The sequence below is a fragment of the Echiichthys vipera genome (genome assembly GCF_963691815.1).
Source record: "Echiichthys vipera genome assembly, chromosome: 18".
NCBI lineage: Eukaryota > Metazoa > Chordata > Actinopteri > Perciformes > Trachinidae > Echiichthys > Echiichthys vipera.
The window spans coordinates 21021333-21047501 of record NC_139843.1 but is presented as its reverse complement, the minus strand read 5'-3'; the positions used below and the strand labels follow the sequence as shown (position 1 = coordinate 21047501).

General features: G+C 41.5%; 1 protein-coding gene across 1 annotated transcript; it reads right to left on the bottom strand.

The window, feature by feature from the left end:
- Positions 1-1356: 1356 nt before the first annotated feature.
- Positions 1357-25934, bottom strand: mms19 (MMS19 homolog, cytosolic iron-sulfur assembly component). The gene is made up of 31 exons (XM_083932360.1): positions 25839-25934; positions 25166-25214; positions 24511-24611; positions 24172-24257; positions 23992-24066; positions 22763-22832; positions 21358-21486; positions 21167-21228; positions 19881-19967; positions 19698-19772; positions 19411-19488; positions 18629-18767; positions 17015-17169; positions 16736-16814; positions 15002-15127; positions 14829-14910; positions 13850-13947; positions 13185-13346; positions 12465-12620; positions 12045-12144; positions 9838-9940; positions 9516-9593; positions 9284-9410; positions 8182-8288; positions 7910-7966; positions 7608-7794; positions 5954-6036; positions 5667-5831; positions 5214-5273; positions 4180-4280; positions 1357-2518 (listed from the first exon to the last, which is right to left on the bottom strand). The coding sequence occupies exons 1-31, from the start codon at positions 25924-25926 to the stop codon at positions 2488-2490; spliced, it is 3096 nt and encodes a 1031-aa protein (XP_083788486.1). The 5' UTR covers positions 25927-25934; the 3' UTR covers positions 1357-2487.
- Between the last annotated feature and the right edge of the window lie 235 nt (positions 25935-26169).

Below are 26169 nucleotides of genomic sequence, written 5' to 3'. Positions count from 1 at the left end.
AAGAACGTTTCCTACTGCTGCAGCGTCGCATTAAACGCATTTAAGTGGCACGAGTAAGCTTTTATTATGAAATCACAGGAAATGGGATGCGTTTGACACTGGCCGCTATCTTTCATCAAAAAAATGCATTTAACAAAACGAGACATTCTGGGCATTTTTTTAAAATACATTTTCTGGCAGTTTTTCAAGCCTTTATTACAGACGGACAGGAACTGTGGTGAGCGAGAGGGAGGGGAGACATGCAGCAAAGGGCTGCGTGTTGGGGAGTCGAACCCACGGCCACTGCCTCGAGGACCTTCAGCCTCTTTACATGGGGCAACTGCTCTAACCACTGTTCCACCGGCCGCCCCATTCTGGGCATTTTTCTACAGCATCAGTTTGAGATACTGCAGGGACTAATGAAGAGAGAGGGGCAGCCACAGTGGACTGAGCTGTCACTGTTCACAGACTCAGGCCAATTATAGCCTGACTCTTATTAAACTTTCTTAATACAGGCTGTGTGCATCTCTCTGTGGACTGAGTGATTCCATACTATACTGTATTTATAAAATATGGATCGACTGATATGTTTGTTTATTTTAGGGCCGTTGCTGATACCGATTTCTTTTTCATCAGCCTTAGCCGATGACCGATAGGGCCTGACGATTTCCTTGAGCCGATATTATCTGGTACATGATAAACGTTAACACAAATATTCAACTACGTATTAAACAGATCTCTCGTCTGTGATATCACTGTGCTGTAAAGAGGGACCTTTGGAGAGAAACACGTGCGCGTCCAATCCTCCAGCCAGGTGTTCACTAAATAAAACTCCAACACTGCACGGAACAACGTCGGCATTATATCATCCTATAACCAGTGTTGGTAACAGCTACCGTATGAATACATAAAGACACAACGGCAGTAGCTTTATAGACCAGGCATTCGGCTTTCCCGTTTACCATTTGGAGAACCTAGCTTAGCTATAGCTTCAAGCAAAACACAAGAGCGTGCGGAGAATATGCTTGGTCTGTAAGTGAACTGCAGCGTCTCCAGCAACACGGAGCTGCCTGTGGACGCCTGTATGTGTATAATGCTGTGCAGTGAATGCAGCAGTCCGCACCCGCCGATACACGGAAAAAACAAAAATATCGTCCGGCCGATGTTTCGGTCTATCACTATTGCACAGCACCTCAACCTGCTTTATAATCTAAACAGACATGGAAATATAATAATATAAAACCTTGACAATTGCCACTTCAATATAAAATGACATTAAATGCATTTTGTATAATTACAAAGAAAGGTTTTTAATGACATTTGAAGTTAGACATTTTAAATATTGTCCATTTCCTTGGCATAAGTCGATAAGTCGACCTTACTGCAATGACTCAACATGAAGTATGATACAGCATCAATATTTGTGACAATATTGAGACAATACAAGGCAAAGGTTTGACACACACTTCACGTAACATACAATCTTAATTGAACATACATTAACCTCAACATAGGTATTTCATTATTAATCTTAAAATATAACTCATGTCAGTGGAGGCACAGAATCATGTCACCGAGGGCAACCAGAGGAGAATTGCCCAGCCCCCCCTCTCGGTGCCTGCTGGGTTCATTTGGCTGCGGGGCCACATCTTTCTCTGTAGTGAAGTTGAGATCTTTGATGTTTTCAGCAGCGCACATTCTCAAAATGAAGTTTAAAAAAAAGAAAGTACATTGTTCCATTCATCACGTATGAGCGCTGCGGTGACTTTTCCATTCGATGTATGTACACTGTTCGCTCTCTCTCTTCGTATAGGACTCCACACATTCAAAGTGCTTTCGACAGGAGCCATTTCAATCTCACAAGTCAACTTTTCTGACTAGATGGAAAACGGTTTCATTCAATTTTTCAAAAATCGGGCAAAAAATGTCTCAATTTCTTGATTGTTTTGTTCGTTAATTGACAGACAGCTACTTCAAAATACCACTGTCCATTTCATTAATGTTATATCATGATTTCTGGGGTTATTTTAACTTGCGGTCTTATGACAGTGATTTAAAATGCACTTTCAGCCAAATTTTTCAAATTAGGAACAACCAATATGCCTCCATCCAATCTGATGTCACGTTTTCTCCGATATCTAGTGAGAAAGACAAAGACGTACATGAGGTGCTGTACATAAAACTTAACTTGGACAACGCTCCATCGTCAGTCCACACACTCTTATTTGTGCGTTCACGAAGATACAGACAGTTACAACAGAAACTTTTCAGCAAAAAGGGGGAGAGAAAATGAAGGATGGAGGGGTTCTGGTTGAAAGATGAGAGCAGGGAGGATAGAGAGATGCTGGAAGATCCAAAGAAAGGGGGCAGACCACAGGAGGGACAGCTGTTCTGTGGACTGTTCAGCTTCGATCCTTGGCACCTGGTCCTGGGGTTCGACTTTCCCACCTCTGTATTCTTGCAGGTTATAGGACGAGGGGAGACTCGGGTTGTGTTTGAGGAGCAGGATCAACTTCCCCCAGGGCTTCCTAACAGGAACCTGGAGGAAAATAAAGGCCCTTTTACACATGCAGTGCAAACCTGAAATGATCTAGACATTACCTGGTGGAGCTGTATGTGAGAAGGTAAATGTCCGAATCAGTTTGACCGGACATTAAACAGACTTTAACCTGCCAGCTCCTTAGTACAAAGTACAACTGCGTCTAACCATTTTCATTGACTGGTTATGAATCTGTTGATCATTTTCTTAATTATCTGCCAATTTGCCTACTGGAAGAAAGACACTCTTACTTTTTTTGTCTTAGTCTTTTAGGAGTGGACATTTCCTTCCTTTGCACATTAAAACCTAGTTTACAGTCAATGATGATCATCTTTCATGATCATCTTCATCTTTTTCTGGACAGCATAACCGCATACTTTTGTTAACCGATGACGCCATCACCCCACCCCGGAACACTAACCACTGCGGTGTCACATAACAACAACTTCGTTGAGAGAGACACAGACCCATAGACTGTTTACTGAACTGGACTCTGAGCGGCTGCATGTGAATGAATTAGGCCGAGCACAGATTTCTCCCTTTTCCCTGATGCTCTGAATAAGAAGCTATATTGATGGCTAGTAGCTTTTTTATAAATAAGGTTGCCAAGAAGGTCTCAAAAAGTAGTGAGACAGTGTCCGCCTGTGAGTGCTTTGGGACGGGGAAGGGGCTCCCAGCAGCAACCTCTGCTCGTTGAGGACACTAACTACAGAGTGATTGGTGCATCAGAGTCAAAAACAGCACAAAAGTCTCCACTAACACCAGAAACAGTGACACATTTCTCTCTAGGATGGAGGAGGATTTGGGAAGTCTCCAGATTTGCAGAGAAACCCTTTTGTGTTTGTAATATGATTCTACACAACAGGGTCTCTCCCTTACTTCTCCTTCTCGTTACAGCGCCAGATCCAGGCCTGGCATGTGTATTACAGTGTTTTTAGCCGGTTTCATCGGGTTCGTGTGGATGCAGATATTCCCTAGGCCGAGTGGACGGAAAACTTTTGAGAACGGTGGAGAAAAAAAAGGTTGTTTTTGATCGTGTGGACGTATCCTGAGACACCACTTATCTCCAATCTACAATGCTGCCCTTTCATCCCTTCCCAGGAGATTCAACAATCTAACCTCAAAGAACAACTGTTCACAAATGGCCTCCTGTGACTCCAACGACTGTCGTTAAGACTCAATAGAGCACTAACGAAGTCCAAACCATCTTCCCACCAACGACTGTCATTTTAACGATGGGCATTGACACTTGGTGCACAAAGGGTTCCAGTGACATCATCGGCCTTGTGAGAGGTTAAATACCTGGATCTCCACACCAGTTAGTTGGACCAGTCCCAGCCTGGTCCTGGTCCTGGTCCAGTCCCAGCCTGGTCAGATGCGTACATGAACTGATGAAGCCTCTTGGATGAGAGGTGAAACGTCTTCCCTAGACAAATAACCAAGTCCAGTTGCTTTTGACTGAAAGTGCTTTGGGGATTCTCCTAGTGGACCTAGTGCAATTTTTGGCACTTCCTGACTGGATCAACCAGGAAGTCTCTTTGGTAGGGGCTTGTACTGAAGTCATAATTTTGGTATCGTGACAACACTAGACTAACGTGATACATTGTGAGGATTTGAAATATCCTCCAGTGTTCCTCTTAACAGCGGTTTCTGGTTCTTACCACTGTCCTCTTGCCCGGACCGCCTCCCTCCTCACCAGCCTCTTCTTGTCGTCCAGAGGCCGGGCCAGAGCTCGCAGCACTCGGGCCCGAAACGGCAAGACCTGATGTGGAAAGAAAAACTTATTCTCAGTGTCTGGGGAAGATTTTTCCCCCCAGTGTCTTTAAAAATAGGAATAAGTTATACAGTCATTTTAACAAATAAGTCAAATCTGCAGTATTTAAATTGTGCCTCTTTAAACTGTAAACTTCAGTCCAGACAGTAAATATGTTTTTCTTCACTGTATCAACTAGAATTGAGGTTTGACAGCCTTGAGGTTGTACGTCTCCACCAAACACTCTAGTTAGATCGCAATCACGATCACAAGAATGGGACGGACAGCCTGAAACAATAATGTCTCCGGCCTTAACTATCGCCGACACAGAGACATTAACACCCAACTGGGTTCACTGAAGAGTCCACATTTATTAAATGGAAGTGGAGGGAAATTGAGGGCTGGGACATTTTATTCACAATTCTTCAAGGAAACATTTTTGGATGGGAATCCAGAACCAGTTCCTGTTGAGAACTGGTAACAAATTGGAATCTGGTGCCTGTGAGCTTACAGAATTCATTCCTTTTGTAAATGCCTGCATGTTTTGTCCGGCAGGTGTGCATTCCAAACAAAAACTTCCAGCATGAAGGAATGGTGGAGAGGAGGAAACGGTTCAAAGCTAGGCGTAATAAGAACATCAGCACCACGCAGGCACATTTTGTCTTTGAAAAACCTGAAAACCTAAATGAAAAAGAAAGCTGTACAGATATCCTCTCATGTCACTCTCACTGTGTTCTGACTCGGAGGTAAAACAGTTGCACTAAAAAATCCGACTTTTCTTATTATACCGAAAAACAAGGGAATCCATAAAGAATCTGACAAATCAATCATTTGTATCAATAGAATCTTATCAATTCTCATCCCTACAACCATCTGTTGTTCGTGTTCGGGGTTTTGAGAAGGTATTGAATACTGACGAGGTTCTCAAGCATGGAATTTTACCTCATGTTCAGGGAAGCGGGAAATGGCGTGGATGCAGCGCAGTGAAATGATCCTTACGTTCTGCAACAAACAAGGAACAAACTCAATGTTCGACAGAGCTCCGGATAATTAACATGTTTATGCTATCAAGATTCAAGATTCAAGATTCAAGAAGCTTTATTTATCCCGAGGGAAATTATTGTAATCAGCAGCTTAATCAGCAGCTTCATCGCATCAAGAAAGACATCTTTTTCTGCCATTTTCTTGATTCTTGTTTTTTTTTTTTAAATGTTCAGGGTTCACATACATTTGTAATTACTTCATACTCTTCTACAACTGAAAGTAGAATTTTGTTGTAGTTTTGAACCCCCCAACGATGCTGATTACAGTTGGAATTTTTCCTGCTCACCATCCTACCAATGAGGACTAACGGATGAGCACAGAAGACACTGTCAGGTAGGACATGTGACTAACCATGGCTGGACTGGATGGGAGGGCCAGCAGCCTGCTGAACAAAGCCTCCAGCTGCTGGATGAGCACGGCTGGGGGGTCTACGAGGACGGGCTCCAGGCAGGACAGGGTGGACAGCTGGACGCCCTGGTCAGGACATGACAAGGCCTCCAACAGCAGAGACAGGAGCTGGAGAGGGACAGCAAAACACATTAATACTCATCATTTTTTGGATTAACTGGCAGGCAGCCACTGGTTACAGTAGTTTTAGCTCCATTCGATAAATCACTTGCAATGAGCACTTTACCCACCGCTGGTAGCTCAGTGACTTGAACTTGCTTGGGCAGTTTATTGACGATGTTAGACAGAGCTTTCAGGTAGTTGGCCTTCTTCTCTGTAGAGGAGAGAGGGATAAACAACATTCAGAGGAAGATAAAACCTGACACAAGTGATGACGGGGAGACCAGGGAGAAAGTCCAAAACTTCTGAAATAAAAAGTCACTTCATTTGGAGTTGTATCCTTGTGGAGATTTTACATATTGTCTTTCAAATATTCTGCAAATGTGATGTTTGACCATGAGCATGCATCTATGGCAACACACTGTTACCCCAAGTGTGAAAAATATTTCATACACAGCACTTGGTGGAAATTAACAAAATCATTCATTAATTAACTTAAGACTCTTAAGTATGTCCATAAATGTTCACAGCGGAATTTTCCATGGTTTAAAAGTCTGCGATTTCCATCAGACAGTATAATCAATATGAAGGCTCCTACAACGCATTGCATTTCATTCTTTCACTTCCACATTTTCCTTAATATATTCAAATATGGATGGCTATGGATGACTAATGATGCACTTTAAAGTGTCATTCCGGCACAAAATCATCCCATGGTCTTTTTCAGCACTTACATACATCATAAAGCCATCAAGACAGTTTTTTTCATGTTTCAACTATTAAAAGGAGAAATCTGGTAGAGTCGCTAACAGCTGGACATGGCTAACACTAATTAGCTCGGGGCAGTGCGGTGAAGACATTAAAACGTCTTTTTTAACCACTAATACTGCTCAAAATAACACCAAGCCTAGTCATGCAGTAGCATGAGAAGAGTCCCTACACAGAAAACAAGGCACCAACAGCATAGTTCGTGAACCCAGAGTTTATTAAAAGAGTGTTTTGAAAGACTTGGCCTGTACCAGCTCCTCTCGTAGTAAAGTCCATTCAAGTCTATCAGCAAATGCACTCCAAAAGGAAGGAGCCCGGTTAGTGACTCTCCTTTCTCCGTTAATAGATGATATACGTGTGAGTGAAATTTATAATTATGACTCTGTGTAAGTCAAAGCACAGGACAAGGCGCCCTTGTGCTCTGTAAACATCATGCCAGCTGGGCTGCTTGCACTATCTGTATTTAAACTCTACAGAACCTGACCTTGGGGGAACTCTTGGAGCCGGGAGCCGTTTGTGCAGGCCTTTTGAAGACGGCTTTCCACAAGGGAAATTATTTGGAATAAACTCACATAGAGAAAGCCGATCTTATGTTCATTGACTAATTTCCCACAACACACGAAAAAAACTGTCTCGATGGCTTATTTATATGTATGTAAGTGCAGAAAAAAACATGGGATGATTTTGCGGCAGAATTTCGCTTTCATCTTGATATTCATATCAGCAGCACAGCCCACATTTCTATGCTTAAATTAATGTGTGTCTTATTCTTTTTTTCATGGACTGTCTATAATGGACAGCAGCATGTGTTTCTGTCTGCTACAGTGCCTTTTATGTCGTCACAACTTTTCAAACGGGATAGATAATCTCTATAAATAGATTCTACATAGGAATGCAGAGGGCTGGATAGATGGATACTTCACTGACCCTGAGGAAAATTTAGTATTTACTTACAAAGGACATACTACAAATCCATATAGTGAACCCAAACTACTCAGCGGTGCTGTTGTCTCGTACCTTGCGGTGCAGCATTGAAGCCCTGGACCAACTTCGCTGAATTCTCGCTGAAGAAGCGCTGGCGGTACATGATTCGAATGTCGGCATGGCAACTGCGGTTCAGGATGTCGGCAGAGTCACTCATCAGCAGCGAAAAGCCGTCGGCTGCCACCGGACCCAGATCGGCATCATCCAGCAGAGAGAAGAGCTTGAAAATACACGGGAAAGTTCAAACTAAAGATTTATTTTTTTTATCTTTAGTGAACTGTAAATGAAAAGAATAAAACTGTTAGAAAAACACAAGAAAGATGCATGCTCGTTACCTTGTCAGTCAGTGTTGTGAACAGAGGGTGGTATCTGAGAAGCAGAGCCTTGGCAACCTGGAGACAAGAGCAACTTTATTGAACAAACTAACGTGTGTTTATTCACCATTAACTGGATTTAATGATTGACAGCTGAAGCAGAAAAAAAACGTGTGTGTCGTCACACACCAAATGTCAGAACTATCTGACCAAAAGTTCTGACATTTGGTGACAATAGAGAAAAAATAATGACGCAAACAATCTGCAGCAGACAAATTGAACTTGACTTTTACCCAGATCATGAGGGTGAAGGCCTGAGTGCGTCCAGATGAAGACTCAGAGTCCAACTCGCAGCACACTCTCTTCATGGTGCTCTGGATTAGACTGTCAAGAGAATTACCTGAAGAAGAAACCAAACCAATACGGACTCTTTTAGCTGACAAAGTGAGGCTCTCAATTTTACAAAAAACCCTGACTCCTGACCAAAGACTGTGTGCTAAAGATGGACGTAGCATCTGGGTGTGAGAAGTGAAGGAATGGGAAAATGCCTAATGTCCAGCAGGGGGCGACAGTCAGTCGGTGGGAAACTTGATTTACTACCTCAGTAAACATTTTCCTAGTGAGTATATGGTCTTTTGTCACTAGCTTCAAGTCTTTTTCAATACAGCATGATGTTCATTTAGTAAATTATGAGATTATAATTATGACTATTATTAGAGTCAAATAGATTTTTGCTGTGCGTTTTTGCGAGAGCACTCTGAACACCTTGTTGTCATTTAACTTCACAGCAAAAATAACGGCTGGCTGAGGAGGGGTGATTCTGTGAAAAATGACAAAAGACGCATCTGCAGGGCGGCCAGGGGCGCAGTGGTTGGAGCAGTCGCCCCATGTAAAGAGGATGAAGGTTCTCGAGGCAGAGGCCATGGGTTTGACTCCAACTTGTGACCCTTTGCTGTATTTCTCCCCCTCTCTCTGACCCCATTTCCTGTCTGCCCTGTATAACAAAGGCTTGGAACAACTGCCAAAAATAATCTTAAAAAAAAAAGACGCAACTGCGAAACACGCTCCATCTGATCGGGGCATCTTTAGCTAAAAGGGCAGTGCAGTGCGCCTCTTGCTTGCAAAACACTATTCATTTTGTTTGAAGCCTGTTGTTTTTGCAAACCAAAATTAGCATTCAATTAATATATTAACATGAATTACAGATGCACTTGGTAACCAAGCTGACGTTAGCTGATAACTTAACTTTACCCTCTTGTACAAATACGGTCACTTTTGCTTCCAAAAAAAACAAAAGGCCAAACTCAAGACATAAAACTGTAGTCCACAAACCCATGGGTGACACTTATTGTATACAGTCTATGCTCCTACAGTAATGCAAAGACACAAACTGACCCTGTGGTCTCTTATTGACCAGGCCAGCAAAGCACTTTGCAGCCGAGGTGTATGACAGCGGGTGGCTGCAGGTGCAGCTCATCTCCTCCAGCTCTGACAGCAGCGCATCTATCTGAGGCACCTCCACCTAGATGACACAAACAACACTCAGAAAACAGCTTCAACACTGAAGCAACAATGGTTTTTAGGAACTTCAGTAAAAACAGAATCAAGTGTTCGAGCTGAGACTCACACTGTGAGGTAAGGAACACACACACCCCATGAGCAGACAAATCATCTGAGACTGGCTCCACGAGTCGCCCTGCTGCTTCTGGGGAAACATGACATGAATTAACAGTGACCCTAAAAAGTGCTAGAGATGTCAGATTCTGCGACACTTTTTCATGATATGGTCTTCAGTGACAAAGATGTATTTGTTATAATCTCATTATAAAATGCACAGTGATGGAATAATGAAGAATTGGTTTACGAAGTTAGGAACATAAAAAGAGACAATATCTGAATAAAAGTCTTACCGCAGTCACTCCCATACAAAAATACAAGTGCGTACAAACCTTGAGCAGCTGGATGTGTGAAGGGAAGGAGTTGTCGGGCAAAAAGGAAACGTCACCATTCAGGAAGAGAGAGACAGCCCTCGACGCCGTCTGTCCTGCCAACCTGACCACAACAAAAAGGAAACCCCACAGACCTCATGACAAATGGTCTCACAGTCAAATAAATCTGACACACTGGCTAAACAAGAAGAGGTGAGAAACAGACAGGAACTAGTAGCATTGGTTTTCTTTGATCGGATTTCAAACTAAGAAGCACAGCAGGAAAAAGCCCCTTGTGTGCGACAATTGCTTCAAATATAGAACGACTGTCAGAACAATGGAAACAATATGCATGTAATTATGGAGGACATGATATGAGACAGGTTAGAAAAGCAAAAGCAAGTGATCATCTGTTATACCATGAACCCTGTTAGAAATCTGTTCTCTTCAACACATTTGAAAGACTAATAATTTCACATAGATCCATCATTAACATTCCTAAATATACCCGATAAATAGTTTATTGATCAAATGACAGAAAGCTTCTCAAAGCTATGATCTGCTGCTCAAACTTTCCTCATTATTTTTTTAGGAAATGTTGGTTTTCAGGCAAGGCATCCTGCTGAAATTATTTTCATTTTGAATTTTGATATCTGCAGATAAAATGCACTCACAGGGTGCTAAATACAGAGAGCACTTAGGGCAAGAGTTTGTGGAGGTACCACAGGAATGACCCTGTAATGTAGTTTCAGTCTGGCAAACCTCATTCATTTAATGATGGTAGTTCTTTTTTTATTCTCATGCATATTTTCAACGCTCTTGTGCTGATTTCCTTAGCGCTCTCTCCCAAAATGTACACAGTTCTTAAGTTTTGAAAAATGTGTCTGTAGTTTGGTGATGACGGAATGGGCGGCGTCACTCTCTACCTCCATGTCAGCTGATGGTGGGATATAAACAAAAAATTCTCTACATTCTCTAATATACTAAAGATGGAATGAATAAATGGAATGAAATGGTACACACTTCCTGTCTCCTAAATGCGTGGGCCCTCATTTGAAAGTGTAGTGAACATCGTGTGGATGGATGAAGAGTTATATTCTCATGATGTATTTATATTTACTTTTGCCACCATTAGATAAACATACAGCTAACAGTCATACTTAGCATTACACACATAATTATCTGAGGCGTTTGTGAACATTAGTTGAGGTGAGCTAAGCTATGTTCACAGAAGGTGCGAGAGTTCGATGCTGAGACAGAAACAGGTCGCAAACAAAGTTCATTTTCTCAACTGAAAAATGCCATTTATGTATCACAATGTTCTGGAGATATGTGGCCAATATTTCTCCTTTTCTGCACACTGAGGAGTTATTTAGGTCCAACACTGCGTGCTATATTTAAATACATACGGGTAACAAAGGGACAACCCACTGCTGCACTTGAAACATTAACATATTAATGAAAAAGGAAAAATAAAAAGGAGACTCTGAATGGGTTTGGATCGCTGGTGATCAGCTGATCAGCACGCCATTCTTTCTCCAAGAAACACACAATAGTGGCAGTTTCATTTGTGTCCCGTGTCATTATCAATGTCTACTTATGTAAAAGTAACATGTGTGTTGACAAACAGGCTGTCACCCTGTTTGCAGTACGGTGTGTGCGTGTGTACGGAGAGAGAGAGAGAGAGAGAGAGGGAGCATGCAGCAAAGGACCACAGGTCAGAATTCAATCCGGCTGCTGCAGCACTCTTTTTAACAAGCCTGTGCGAAGATGTGCGTGCACAGAACGTTTTCTGTGCAGCGTTCTACTACACCACTGGATAACAGTGTCTACTAAAAGTGTTGTCTGTACTACCACACGTCACATCGTACTGAGAGTTACATCCAATCGGCAACTGGGCTTCTCTCAGGGGAGAAAAGCGTCCCTGCTCTGCGAAAGGGTAAAAAAGCAGCTCACATGCAAATTAGGGGCGTTCCTGTGAGATAGAACCGCCTTATCCCGGGCATTCGACCCTGAGCCTTATATTTTCCCACTAGAATGAATACACTCAGGACCTGCTGCTATTCGCCTAAAGACCGTTACACCCCTTTTAGTATGTCTTTATAACATTTAGGTAGTTATAGACGCTAGAGTTAAGGTGACTCTACAGGTATATGCAGATGTCATTATCATGGTAACGTGGCTTTCAGAACAAAGAGATTTACTATGGACAGAAAGTTTGCACTGACGTGGGCTGGAGCCTGGAGCAGGACGTACTGATGACAGGGACCATGGCAGACAGGACCACCTCCTCAAGAAGAGGACTGCGACGACCAGGAGACCCCTCGTCTACAAAACAGGAATAGTGAGTTCTAGCTAAAATAATTCATCTTTTACAAATATGGGTAGAGAGGAGAGTGGAAGGTCACCAACTGAAATCCCTGATAGAAACATTCTAAGTGGTTTATTTGATAGAAGGAGCCTGTGGATCTGGTTGTTACACTGTTAATATATTGTTTATAGGTTTAAGAAATGTAACTTTTGTATCCGGTAAGTCATAAGGTTACTATTAAACTTAGATTAAAAAATGAGACTATTGATCTAGATGATTCTTAGGACTGTTAATAAAAAGAAGCACATCATCAGTAGTTAATACAGAGGCTGCTCACCCTGCAGTGCTGCCTGGAGTGCCAGAGACAGCATGCGCGGGATAACGATGTCATGGAAGCAGCGTCCCGTCTCCTCAGTGTCCTGAACCTGCTCTGCTATCCTCTGGAGGCTGCGACACGCCAACACCACCTCCTCCACTGAGAAGCCAACAGCACCTAAAACAAAAACTAGACATTAACATTGACATTCAACTGAAACGTCTTTTTTTTTTTTTATCTCCTTCTTCAATTATTTAGCCTGAACAGGTGAGACAATCCCTGTGTATCTAAACAACAACACACTTCACTGCACGCATGTCATTTGACACAGGTGCACTGCAGACGGGAGAGCTGAAACGTCAGCTCGCAGTACTGACACTCACATTTCACAAATTAACAAGTACTGTTACTGTATCGTAACTCTTGTCCTGCTTAACCCTGACCAGCTTTTCGTATCTGGAGACAAACTAATGAGTACAAAATCTGGAACTTGTTCTAATTGGTCATTACAGCTCAAAATAATATAAAATAGATGTAAATATGAACACTGTGGGACTGCATAAAGGCCATTTATGAGTATATCTTCATACAATACAAAGAACATGTCTTCTGATGTTTTATGTATCTATAAAGATGAATTGCTGTTGGTTTTTTTTTACTGAAGACTTCCACCAACCAGGACAAAAAAAAAAAAAAGAGTCTCTGCCTTAAGTCAGAAAAATCATCTTCCAGACAGATTACCTGTGTGTGCTGAGCTGAGGACGTCCAAGAGAACAGGTGTGCTCTCCTGGACAACACTGGGTTGGATGGACACCGCAGCCAGAGCAGACAAACACCGCTGACGCACTGCATGATGGGAATCCTGCTCAGACGCTGCTCTGCCATTGTCCTGATCCATGGTTTCTGAGCAGAGGAGAGGAAAAAGATTGTTGTTTGTTAAAAGGAAAATCCAAGAAAAACATGGAAGTGGAAGGAGGCAAATACTAAAAATATTCTGATTCACAGAAACATTATGATGTCACAGTGAATATGACCTTTGACCCTTTTGGAAAGAAAATGTCATCAAATCAACCTGTTACATTTGTGGGTTGAAATCTTGTGATAATTAGGAATTCTGGTGTTGTAGCAAAAACACAAGTCACAGTGACTTGGCCCTTCGACCTCCAAAATCTAATCCTTGAGTCCAAGTGGACGTGTGGGCCACATTTGAAGACATTCCCTCCAGGGGGTCCTAAGATATCACAGCCTCAGTCCACGGAGACCGTGGCAGAGAGGCACAATAAATCATGGAAAAGTTCAGTGGGGACTACTTTCTGTAAGCATTGCGTAATACAAATATTAGCGTAGTGTTTTCACATGTTCTCTTATAGTGAATACCATATTTGGAGTGTGTGTTTTTCCCTTACCAGTAGACATCTCTCTCTTCAATCTTGGAATCAGTGTGGTGATGAAGGCTGCAGGGTGCAACTCTGCTAAGGCTCCGGCACACTCCACCACAGCCAGACTGGAGGCAGAAAAAGGACAAAGAGTCAGACAGACACCTTACATCTGGTAACGGATATATTTAAATCTCTCCGGTGATGTTATGAGCCGGATGGGTGGCATGCACAGTTTTTAAAATTAACTGAAAAATATCTTTACACCCTGCTCTAGGCCCGACCGTCAACCGGGGCCAAGCGTCCTCAGTGCGACAGGCTTCTGCAGCCGCCTGACCGCCATGAAAACATGGACCTCGTCTTGTTTCCTTGCTTTGCAGGTGTTACCTTTTTGTGTCAACACTACATAATCTTTAAATTAGCATTATTAAAGGCTGGGGCCTTTCTGTGTGGAGTTTGCATGTTCTCCCCGTGTCAGCGTGGGTTTTCTCCAGGTTCTCCGGTTTCCTCCCACAGTCCAAAGACATGCACGTGTTAGGTTAAATGATGACTCTAAAAAAATTGCCCGTAGGTGTGAATGGTTGTCTGTCTCTGTTTGTCTCTACGTGCCCTGTGATAGACTGGCATCCTGTCAAGGGTGGACCCCGCCTCACGCCTGATGTTAGCTGGGATCGGCTCCAGTCCCCGCGTGACCCCGACAGGGATAAGCGGTTGAAGATGAATGAATGTATAAGCAAAAGTAACCTTCTTTTCAATGCAAAATATAAATCTACATGCTTTGACGGTGTCATTCTTTAGCCTGTCTACAAATTGTTATTATGCTCAATGAATACAGCTCATATTTGACCGGAATTTCTCTCATTTGTCTGAGACTTTAAAATCTTCCGGAACACGTGGAACAAAAACCCTGGATACTGTATCTCTTTAGCTCAACTGCAGAACAAAAATAGTCCACAGTATGAGTGTTATGGTAAAGGAAAGTGTGTTTCATGTTTCAACATTAGCCGACCTGACTCTGTCATCCTCCTCCGTCAGCAACAGTCTGGTCAGGTGCTCCACAGCCAGCTCAATATCAGAGTCCAACAGCAGACCTGAGAGAGACAGTCGATTGTAAAGGGTGGTGAATTTGACTCAGATGAACTCCGCTGCAGGATGCCAGTGTGACAGTTTATTGCATCTCACCTGTTTGCTGTGCCAGTGAGGTGAGCACAGAGGCGGCTGTGATCTGCAGACTGGAATTAGTTTCCGTCAGAGCTGAGAAGACCATGCTGCACAGAGACGGACGGAAGGCTAAGAACACACTCTCTTCTAATGTGGTGGGATGAGAAAAAAACAGAAACCGATGACTTAAAATCTGAAAGCAGAGTCTGTCTGTAGCATGCATGGTTACGCACCTAAACACAGTCGCAGTATTTCAAAAGAAGAAGGGCAGATTTTTGAAGTTGCTTTATGAAAAACTATCACAGTACACACACACACGATTTAATGTCAACAGACAATAAAGTACAGCGAGCTCTGAATTCTGGGTATTGTCTGGCTGCTTTAGCTCAACTTTGTTTTAACAAACACATTCGCAGCAACGACATGAAACAGATGAGCTGTAAAACACATATCCAGATTAGTCCATCACTCAAATAAGGACACCCACATTACAATCTGAAACAAACATAGTATTGGTAGTGTAAATGGAAGATAAGGTGGAACAAGACTAGGGTTGGGTATCATTCAAATATGTTCGATAATGATACTTTTTTAATACCAATTTTAAAAAATACATTTTAACAAAAAGATATGAAATTAGGTTACAAAAAGCTCTACAGCAGGGCTATACAATTAATTTGGAATTGGGGATGGCTGATAGAAATGATCCAAAATGAGGGGCTGGAAAAATATGAGCATCACCTTAATGGATATTGTAAAAGTGCATATATTGCCTTGAGTTTATCAATATAAATAGTAGCAATAGGCCTCAATGTGCAACAGCATAACAGCTGATCAAAACAAGTAGTGCTGACTCAAAGAAACAAGTTTGTCAAAAAACAATCCTTGTTGAATGAACAAACCTGTGAACCAGAGGTTTTCACTCAAGTATTGGACTAAAGTAAAGTTTGAGGCTCTTGTCCTTTACTTAAGAATTTTATTGACATGCTACTTTATTCTTCTACTCCACTATGAATCAGTGGAAATATTCTACTTTTTACTCCACTACATTTAACTGATTACTTCAGTTACAAGTTACTTTTACAGTCTTACAAGCACATATTAAACATTAGTTTATTCATCAAAAACTGGACTGACACAAATGAACGTAACAATAATGCAGAGTATTTTTTATAGTTCAGCGGGAAAGTGGTGTTGAAGTTAGCATGATTTTTCTTAAAATGCCTTCTCAACTTATACTCTTTACAAACAGATATACACTGTTTGCAGAGTAAAGACAACCACTGGTGAACTGACAGTTCTCTGTGTCAACTTTTCTTTTTTGACGTTTTGAGTATTGACGATTGAGAATAACAGAGCGCAGCTTCAGAGGATTCAGAAATCCATGTAGAGGAGCCAAGCGGGAGCACGCAGAGCGTTTTAGCCGCGCTTCTACAGGGAGCGTGTGGAGCAGGTCTCCCAGCGCACCGGGATTTGACACTCTGAGACAGTTTCGCTGAGATGGATACGAGAGGACAGCGGCCTTTTTCACAGGCGTTTCCTCAAAGGCCCAGCAAAAAAATATTCCCCCACAGGGGCCGCCGATTGAATAGCCCTGCTCTACAGTGTGTAATGTTAGACAGCCAATCAGCAGCATTATTAGAACTTGGTTAGAGCCCGCTAACACTGATGAGATTTCCTCTTATACTGAAAGATGGTACTTCCTGACAAGGCGTTTTTCAATACCAAAAAAATGGATGTTACACATGCACTTGCCATTTTCTGAAGACTTGCAGGTTTTTATTGACTGGATAAATCTCTGCACCACCTCCAGCAATGTCCGTCTGTGAGAGCACTGCATAATGAGAAAAGGTCATATTTTTCACATTTCAACATTCTCACTTGAGTAAAAATGTCATAAATATGTGAATGAAACAGAAAGAGTAACCTCAAAATTGTTTAGATTCAGTGAAAAGCACCACTCTCCCCATAGCCATAAAACCTGCTCATGTTACACTGAACAGACATCTGGACATCACATTTCCATGTATATACCTGTGTTTTGCTGTTGTACTGCTCAATGAGAGAGGGCATCACAGCGGCTGTTATGATGTGGCTCGCCCTGCTGGAGGCGCTGCAGGCGGCCTGTAGCAGCTTGGCGCTGGGCCACACGAGCTTCAGGTCCGGCTCACACAGGTGATGTTTGCAGTCTGGAACAAAATCAGACTTTGAGTAAGAAACCAGACCACTGGACAGGTTTCGGAGAGTTATACTGATATAAGATGGTAAGTAACTTTTACTGAAGGTTAAAGTAGAGAGGATTTCCCTGGCATGACGAGCAGCTTTGGATTGTCTCACATAGTGGCTTTTTTTTTTACCCTAAAGAGATGAATGTGAATACCTTATAGGGTTTTTGGAAGTGAAGGATGACATTGTTGATGCACCATTACATCTATTAGCTAAAGTTTGAACTGTTACAGTCTAAAATATTGATACTTGTAATGTTCTTTAGAAATCAACCAATATCAAACCCCAGTGTCTATATTATCATTATATTTTTATATTATAAAACAGGCAGCTCAAATCGAGCAATCTGAACTGGAACTCAGAACTGAAGCTGATATCTATGCTCTCTACAAAGCCACTAGACTTTTTAAAAACGCGTGTGACTTTGGCGAATGCTAACTGCTAGAATAGGCTACATTCTATAACGACCACCTCAGTATTTGCAGGCAGTCGGCCCAGGCTATCTCATCATGAACACTATTATGATTAAAAATCTATTTAAATCGTAATGCGTCTGTACCTTTCATATGAACATTTCATAAAAGCAACAGCTCACCTCAGGCCGTGATATATTGTAGCTTCACTTACACAAGATAGCTTAGCACCGTAGCAAACAACGCCCCTTAACTGTCATATAATCCCAATATACACCCTGTCTGAGCTATTGAGTAGATCTAGCACTTAATAGAAATCTGATGTTTAATAGCTTGACTTGCTCCTGTATTTTGCACTAAAGTTCTTAAAAAGTGAGAAAATACTCAGTACTTTACATTTGTGAAATATTTAATTAAGTATTCAATACAAAATTTTGTAGACTTTTGTTTACTGAATTAACAGAAAACATGCTATATTGTGATATATATCATTATAAAGACATACGTACACCTCAGAAAATATCAAGCTCTAAGTCCCACCACTAAGACCAATGTTAAAACACAGCAGCGTAGGCAGACACTGTTCAGCTACAGACAGGAAGGTTTATTCCTAATCAGAAGATTATTTAGTGTTGACTGTCTGCAGCCACAGCCACACTGTAGGAAAGGTAAGAATCAGAACTGACAGTGTTCTCGAACCTATCCTTTTACCTCTGCTCACTATCTTCCCTCACTGTTTAGCTCGTAACTCTAAACGTGACTATGTAACAGGCTGATATTGAAACAAAAATATTACAGGAAATGCACTAACCACAGTTCTCACACATTCAGTTCAACACTTTTTACATCTCCATCTCTGACTTGACTTTTAAGAAAACTAAACCTGTGTTTGGTTCAGTCCATCTCATACTGTGGCAATGTTTTCTCTCTTTCAACATGTTTTATGCACTCCTGGAGTTTAAGCATCCCTCCAATAAAATGTGCATTTGTTGTTTTCACAACGTTTTACCTTTAAGAACGAGATCCAGGAAGGTGCTGAGGGAGTCTTCAGAGTCAGAGTTGAGAACTGAGCGAGACAGACAGGAAGTGAGTGCGGTAAGAGCAGCGAGGCCAGCGGACTCAATCTTCTCACTGGATGTCTGAAACACCTGCGAGGAAACAACAAGGGGAACATTTTTCATCAGTTTGTTCTTTTGGTTCACAAAGACTTCAGAACATTAACAGTTAGTTTACTTTGGGCTAAATGCTGAAACTGGAGTGGAAACGTTTATTTTGACACATTCATGTAATTCGTTTTTAAATATCAGATATGTTTTCATCGCCTGGAGCATGAAGAATCTGTCTCTTCTTTTGTGAGAACACAAGAGAATACTGATGAATATCAGCATCAGTCCAGATTTCACTTTGTTGTTCTTGGCGTTCGGAGCATGAGAAACTGCATTTGTTGCTCTCTTCCTTTCAAACATTGTGTTTTGGTTCATTTCCTTTAGAGGCTTTCAATTACATGCTCACTTCTCATCCATCCGATCTATTGTTAGGAGACTGTGACTCTCACTTCAAATGGTATAGTTTGCAACTGGACAAAAAAAACACAAACTAAATAGAGTAACCACTGCAGAGAGGAAAAAAATCCAAAGTTGCAAAGGTGGGTGGAACAAACAGCAACTAAATAAGTACAATACAATCTCCAGAAATAAAACACACTAAAAGTTGTTTAAATATTTCCTTACATACCCAAAGCTATCAAATCAAATCACAAGTGCTATAACTGTTATTGTATCTCAAACAAACCTCTCTACGCAGTGATGCCCACAGTCCCTCAAGGAATTCTGCCAAGTCCTTAAGTTCATATTGTGACACGCCAGCAGTCTGAAAAATAAATCAAAGTGTGGCGAGATAAGAAACCAGGAACACCTTGCATCACCTTCATGAGTTATAAACAAAACCTCCTGCTCTCTCTGCCTCGCCACTGTAGTTGTAGTGAGTGACTGTGTTGCTTAAGGAAATAGCAACTGTACATCTTCCACATTTACAGACTTTAGAACATGCTGTAGTAGAGATTAGTAGATATTTCTCACCAGAGTCTGCAGTGAGTCCAGCTTGGCACTTGGTACATCCGAGTCCAGTTTCTCAATGATGAGAGGTAACAGAAACTGGAACAGTCAATTATTAAACAAAACATAAAGTCTCTTTAAGCTCCAAAACAAGGTTAGACCAACTGCGCCAAGCAGCGAAATGTAAATGTACATTGATCGTCCTACCTCAGCAAATCGTGGCGTCCCAGTGAGGACGTCCCTCAGCACCTGGATGAGCTCCTCTCTGGTGATGCCGTGGGGGTCATTGGGAGGCTGGGGTGAGTGGGTGGTGTGTAAGGGGGGGGGGGAGGGGGGGTTTAAGGTGAGGCAAGAAGAGATAACACACAGAAATCATAAATGCACCTGCTTACAGAAGAATGTTGTGGTCCTAATGTCACGTAAAACTCCACCCCACATTAGCAGCATTGAGGCTATGTGCTGGTTTGATCATCTGGGACGTCGGCCTGATCCACATGTACAAAGGGATTTTTAAAACAGGAGTTTCTCTCCTCCTTTCTCAACAAAACTCCTGTCCACACAAGAACTCTCTGTCCGAAGGGAAATAAAAATATTAAATGGTAAATGGACTTCTCCTTAAATAGCGCCTTTCTAGTCTTCTGACTACTCAAGACTACTCAAGCTTGGCTAGAACCAGCACTTTTTAAGCCATGTCTGCCATTGAACGAAATGTCATCTTATTTGTAGGGCTGGGACTTTAATGCGTTAATTACAATAAAATAATAAAAAAAAAATAAAGCGATAAAAAAACCCAATTCATCGCAATTTATTTTTTCACTCAGTGCAGAACGCTGCTCATTGCCCGGCCCGTAATACTGACACACAGGACAACATGAGAAGAATGGAAACCGATAGGAGGCAAGATGATGATTTAAAAAAACTACCAAGTGGAAACATGGACAACAGCACGGTGGTGTGCAAGTAAGAATCTGCCGACTACACACATATATATATATATATATATATATTTGCACTTTATGTTTAACTTTATTTTATGCCAAGGATATTATTATAAATATTTTGCAATGTGAGTTTTACACTTTTCTTGAATATACCGTACTAAGCACTGTTTTAAAAATAAAAATAAATGTGTTTAGACGTAAAAGTTTACAAAAAGTTAGTGCTCACTGATAAAAATAAACATATTTTGTTGTTTAAACTCATTGTTGTGTCTATTCATTGATTAAGTCAAAAACCAAAAGTGACCTAAAGTGTGAGTGAGGACGAAAGGCCAAAACACATAGAGAAAGAACATCTTGAAAAACACCTGTGTACATGTGGACCTGGCTGTAGAAATGGGACATGTGTGTTAGCAGATGAGGAGGCAGACAGTATTATTGTTTGAGACAGAGTTAGCCTGAGGTCACAGGAAGTCGGAGCTGCCGTTTCGGTCTGCTGCCCTCTCTGCTTTCATCAGTTCTCAGGCAGAGGCAGCTGAGTAAACAGGCACTTACGGGGCTGAAGTCAATGGGGAAATAGCAGGACGTCACTTCGAACAGCTCCTCTGTGAATTTACCTGAGATAGCAGACGGGAGGCAAAATAAGACTTGTGTTTGAACTGAGCAATGGAATGTTAAAAAAAACAAAAAACATCACAGAGGGACAGAGATACAGAAAAACCTAAAGATGCCATCATCTGTCTCACCTAGATCATAACCTCGGAGGACGATGCTCTTGGCAATCTGGAAGGCTAACAGGAGGTTGCGAGGATCCCTCTCTCCGTCCATTGATTGGACGAAACCAAACACAAAGTCTGCCCCCAAACCCTTCAGTTCTGTGGAAAAGACAAACAAGAACACACGGTTTTGTTTAACTTCTGTAGAGCCCGGTTCAGACCAAAGATTTGCAACGTAACAAAACTGTTTTAGAACGTCGCAGGTGAAAGTTGCAGCGGACCCGTCTCGTCGCCAATCTAGCCGGCTGATGTCGCCAGCAATTCTGCTTTAAAATCACCAGCTGCTGTTTTTAGAACGTAACACACAGCCAATCAATCAATCGGAGGCTCAACGAGCGTGTGTGTGTGTGAGAGAGAGAGAGAGAGAGAGAGAGAGAGAGAGAGAGAGAGAGAGAGAGAGAGAGAGAGAGAGAGAGGGAGGAAAACGAGATGGAAAGAGAGAGGGTCGAGTGAGCAATACAATAAATAAGGAGAGGGAGTGCCGTAATCAAACAGTTTACAAAGCAGTAAATCAGGGAAATAAACGTTTTTTTCTCCATTTCATCACAACTAGAAATGCAGCTGTATCTAGTATCTCACCGTCTCTGTCCTCATTTATATTTTATAATGCTACAAATTATATCCAGCTATTATTATTATTATATCATGAATCTTTGGTCTGAACTGGGCTTTAGACAGCAGACAGAAATATAGGTTCAACACATACCGTTGGAGAAATGACACACCACAAACCTCTTCCTGAGGAAGTTGTTATGCTGTAGGTTATAAACTGCTGCTATGTTGAATATTGCTTAATCTAAGCTTAAAGGGATAGTTCAGATTTATTATGAGTCTGTTTATTATCTACAGCAGATGGCAGTTGACACGTCCTCCCAGTTTGGAGAAACAGGCAGGAAGACAGGCATGGGGCTAAGCAATGTACAAATGTGGATGGGCAGCAGCTATTTTATATGTCCTTTACATTTACTTATGTATCTCCTTTAATGGAGCCTCCCAGCAGAACTATCTAACACATTTTTGACTTGTATTACCGGAGTGACAACAAACATCTTGCATTTTCCTATACCGTATGTCTATGCAAAACAGGTATTGTCTGTAAATTATTCAGCAGCCCAAACAACACAGGAGGTGTGAAGACTCTGTTGTGTATTTCATGGGCTGGTAATAGTTGATCTATCCCGAGGTGATGACTATACTAATTCGTCACAATTTTGACTTTCAAATCTCACGCTCTACTGTTTGGAATCACCTACGTTTTCAACACAGAACCTTTGTTTTTATCCCAGCAGAGCTCTCAGTCACTGCGGAGAACCTTTAGTGCCTTTCTCTATCAATCGATCCACTGACAATCACACTCAAACCTGCCATCTCTTACCGGCTTCTCTGGTCCCCATGAGGTTGATGAGCATGTTGTAGACGCAAGCCCTCTCCGTCAGCATCAAAGACTGGAGGAAAAAAAAAGAGACCCTGTGAGCTTTTTAGCCCAAATACACAGATTTAACAACAACCGAGACGAGTCAAGTTTACCAACAAAGCATACTTGATAAAAGAGGAAGAACAAGAACAACATCATCACTGACTTCAAGAAGTGTGGTAAAACATTGCATAAGATAAGAGATCAAATAATATACAACTTTATTGATCCCCAGTTGGGAAATGATTATTTTGTTTGAGAAGAGGGTTCTCTCCCACAAAAAACAACTATTATTATTATTATTATTATTATTATTATTATTTTGTTTGTTGTGCTTGAAACCATAAAGTGATTTTTGATTTAACTTTGTTCTGTTTCTGTTGGAGAACATTATTTGGACCTTTTGGACAATTATTTAAAAGACATTTTCTGATGCTGAGTGTAGCTCATTGTGTAATAAATACACTGATTTAAAGTTTGCATTGTGGCTCTGATTATTGCTGTATAATTGTAATTCTTCTGTCTGGTGATTTTTAACGCCTTTTAACACTGATTCATTTATCCATGTGTAGTTAGTACCTTTCAATACGAACCTAACCATTAAATTGTTTGATTAAACACCGACTGGCACGCTAAGAAAAGAACATTCAGGCAATCTGCTGAAGTGGAAACACATGAAAACCATGATTACTTGAATTTTTTGGGGGGGCATTTTCTTTTTCTGTAGAAAAAAAAAGAGAAAATAATCGTATTTTGTGTGTGATGGAGTTTTCCCCTTTTTGGCCATGTTTTTTTTTGCTGTATTAGTTTTATATTATGAGCCACGGTTGTTTTTGCCTGAAATCCGACAGAACTGTCAACTAACTTAACTCAGTTTCCATCTTCAGTCTGACATTTGCACTCTCACTTGGGGATTTGAGTGGTCTAAGACAGCTAACTTCAAGTTTAGCTTTATGCTAACGCAGCTCATCTGTGAAACCGCAGTTTCGTGTCACGATGCCACATAAATCAGTCAACTCTGTGGAGCGGCTGGATGCTAGGTCTGGACCCAGGTAACCGTTGTTTATGTCCACCACACACAATGCTCAGAGTCATCTTACACTGACGGACACTGGGGCGTGTTGAAAAAAAAATGTTGCTTGCTACACATACAGTATATAGATTTAGTGTAACACAGTTTTAACTCTCACCTGAACATGAACATCCTGGAACAACGACCTCAGCATGGACACAGCAGAGCCAGGAGGCAACACTGTACATTTTGTCTGAAAAAAAGAACACACGCACGCGCACACACGCACGCACACTTGTCAACCATAAAACTAACTTGCAAACTTGTCATTGAAACTCTATCACGGACAGACACTCACCAGTGCTCTGAGCCCCTGTAAAACGGGCGGCGTGATGACATAATGGTCCTTCAGACGATTTTCATAGAAGGCAATGAGCACTTCCACTGTGGACAACAAACACGGGAAGACATAATGACAAAATATCACACTTTACAAGACCAGTGGCAGTTAAACCGCAGTCATTTCGATACATTTTTGGACTGTTTGTTTTTCAATATTTGATATATCGGCCAACAAGATATTGAGATGATGGTTTTCACCGTAATGCCATGCCATACGGTTTCTGGTGTCTAGAAAACAAACAAAGAGTGAAGAGGGGACTGGTACGGATTTTGTAGGAAAAAGAAGAAAAGTTACCTTCTCTCTCTGTAAGACCTCCATGGCACTCCTGTAAAACTTCAGAGAGAAGCTGGACTCCTCTGGCTCGAGTGTGGGGCTGAGAGCTGGTCAGACTCACTCTATAACAGGGAAGGACATTTACATGTTAATCATGGGCCTGTGAATGTTCTCAATTGTCCAGGACATCGTCATCCCCAAAGCAATTTCAGTCAAAAGCAACTGGACGTGGTTATTTGTCGAGGAAGACGTTTCACCTCTCATCCAAGAGGCTTCATCAGTTCATGTACACATCTGACCGTACTGGTCCCTGGTCAGTTGCGTACATGAACTGATGAAGCCTCAGAGGACATGTTAATCATGATTAATTAAAAATAAAAATGTGTGTGAATATATTGATTATGGTCTTAATCTAGGCATTTTATCGAATACAAGTCTGCAATATAGTATGGATATTTTTAATGAGTTATTATTTATTTGTTATAAATGAATTAGCATTCAGGAAAAATACCTCATAAAATCTGTCTGGGTGACATTTGCAAAATGTGTTTAATTTAATTCAGCGCCTCCCTCGTCTAACATATTGAAACCAATCAGAGTGAGAAAACACGTGAATTAATGAAGTATATCATGGTAAGGCTACTGCTGAAATGTTAGAAAAGGATTGATAGCTTACCCCAGCGCTTCCACCAGCTGCAATACTGTAAACTGTCCATCTTTGACACCTGGACAGAGAGCCACGTTTAGAGAATTGTACCAATTCAATTCAATTTTATTTAATCTTAACAAAAGTTATCTCAGGACACTTTACAGAGTAGGTATAGACCACACTAGGTATAGGTACCACTGATGATATCACGAATCAACGTTACAAACACACACAGAAAACAGACATACCAACAGACGAGCAGAACTGAATGAACTCTAGTAGTTAACTGTAGATGAACAAGCAGCATCGGCGGGGTTCAAAGGTACAAAGGTCATTGACAGGATGTTTTTACTTGGACACAAACAGGGCAGCTAACAGAGGCGTGCGGTGCAGACACACTGGACTAGCATCTACAGTCACACTGCTAGTCGAGTGACAGTACATTTAAACGCTTGGGTTACATTTAACACGAGTTGATATCATGAGAAAACTGAGCAGGCGAGCGTCACAACCTTTGTGCTTTAATATAATGAGGTCGCAACGCCACACAGGATGTTGTGGCGCTAACTTAGCTAGTTATCCAGCCATCGCGCTGTGTTGCGCATCCTTCAAGCGGCAGTTCAGCAGCTGCAACGGCGTGTTTTTCTCAACGAGCTGTTGTGGAAAGGTGTCGAGGAAAATAAGACGAAGACGTATTTACCTGTTGCTGTATCTTTGGCCTTGCTGTCTTGTAGTCCAGAGACGAATTCCTCCACAAGAGACAGCAGCAGTGTGCTGTCCGCAGCCATCGTGCCCCGGTAACTCAACCAGGAAGACCACGCATGCGCGAAAAGTTAGGGGAAACCGCAAAAGTGCCTAATTTTACATAAACCGTAACAAAATGTGACTATTAATTATTACTGCAATATTACATTGAGGCAATTTAGGTGACATGTATGTTGCTTTGAATTTTAATGTTTACTGAATTGTAAAATTAAAACAACACCTTTTATTTTGATGCTGCCTTCAGGTGCTGTCCGAATTCCAAAATA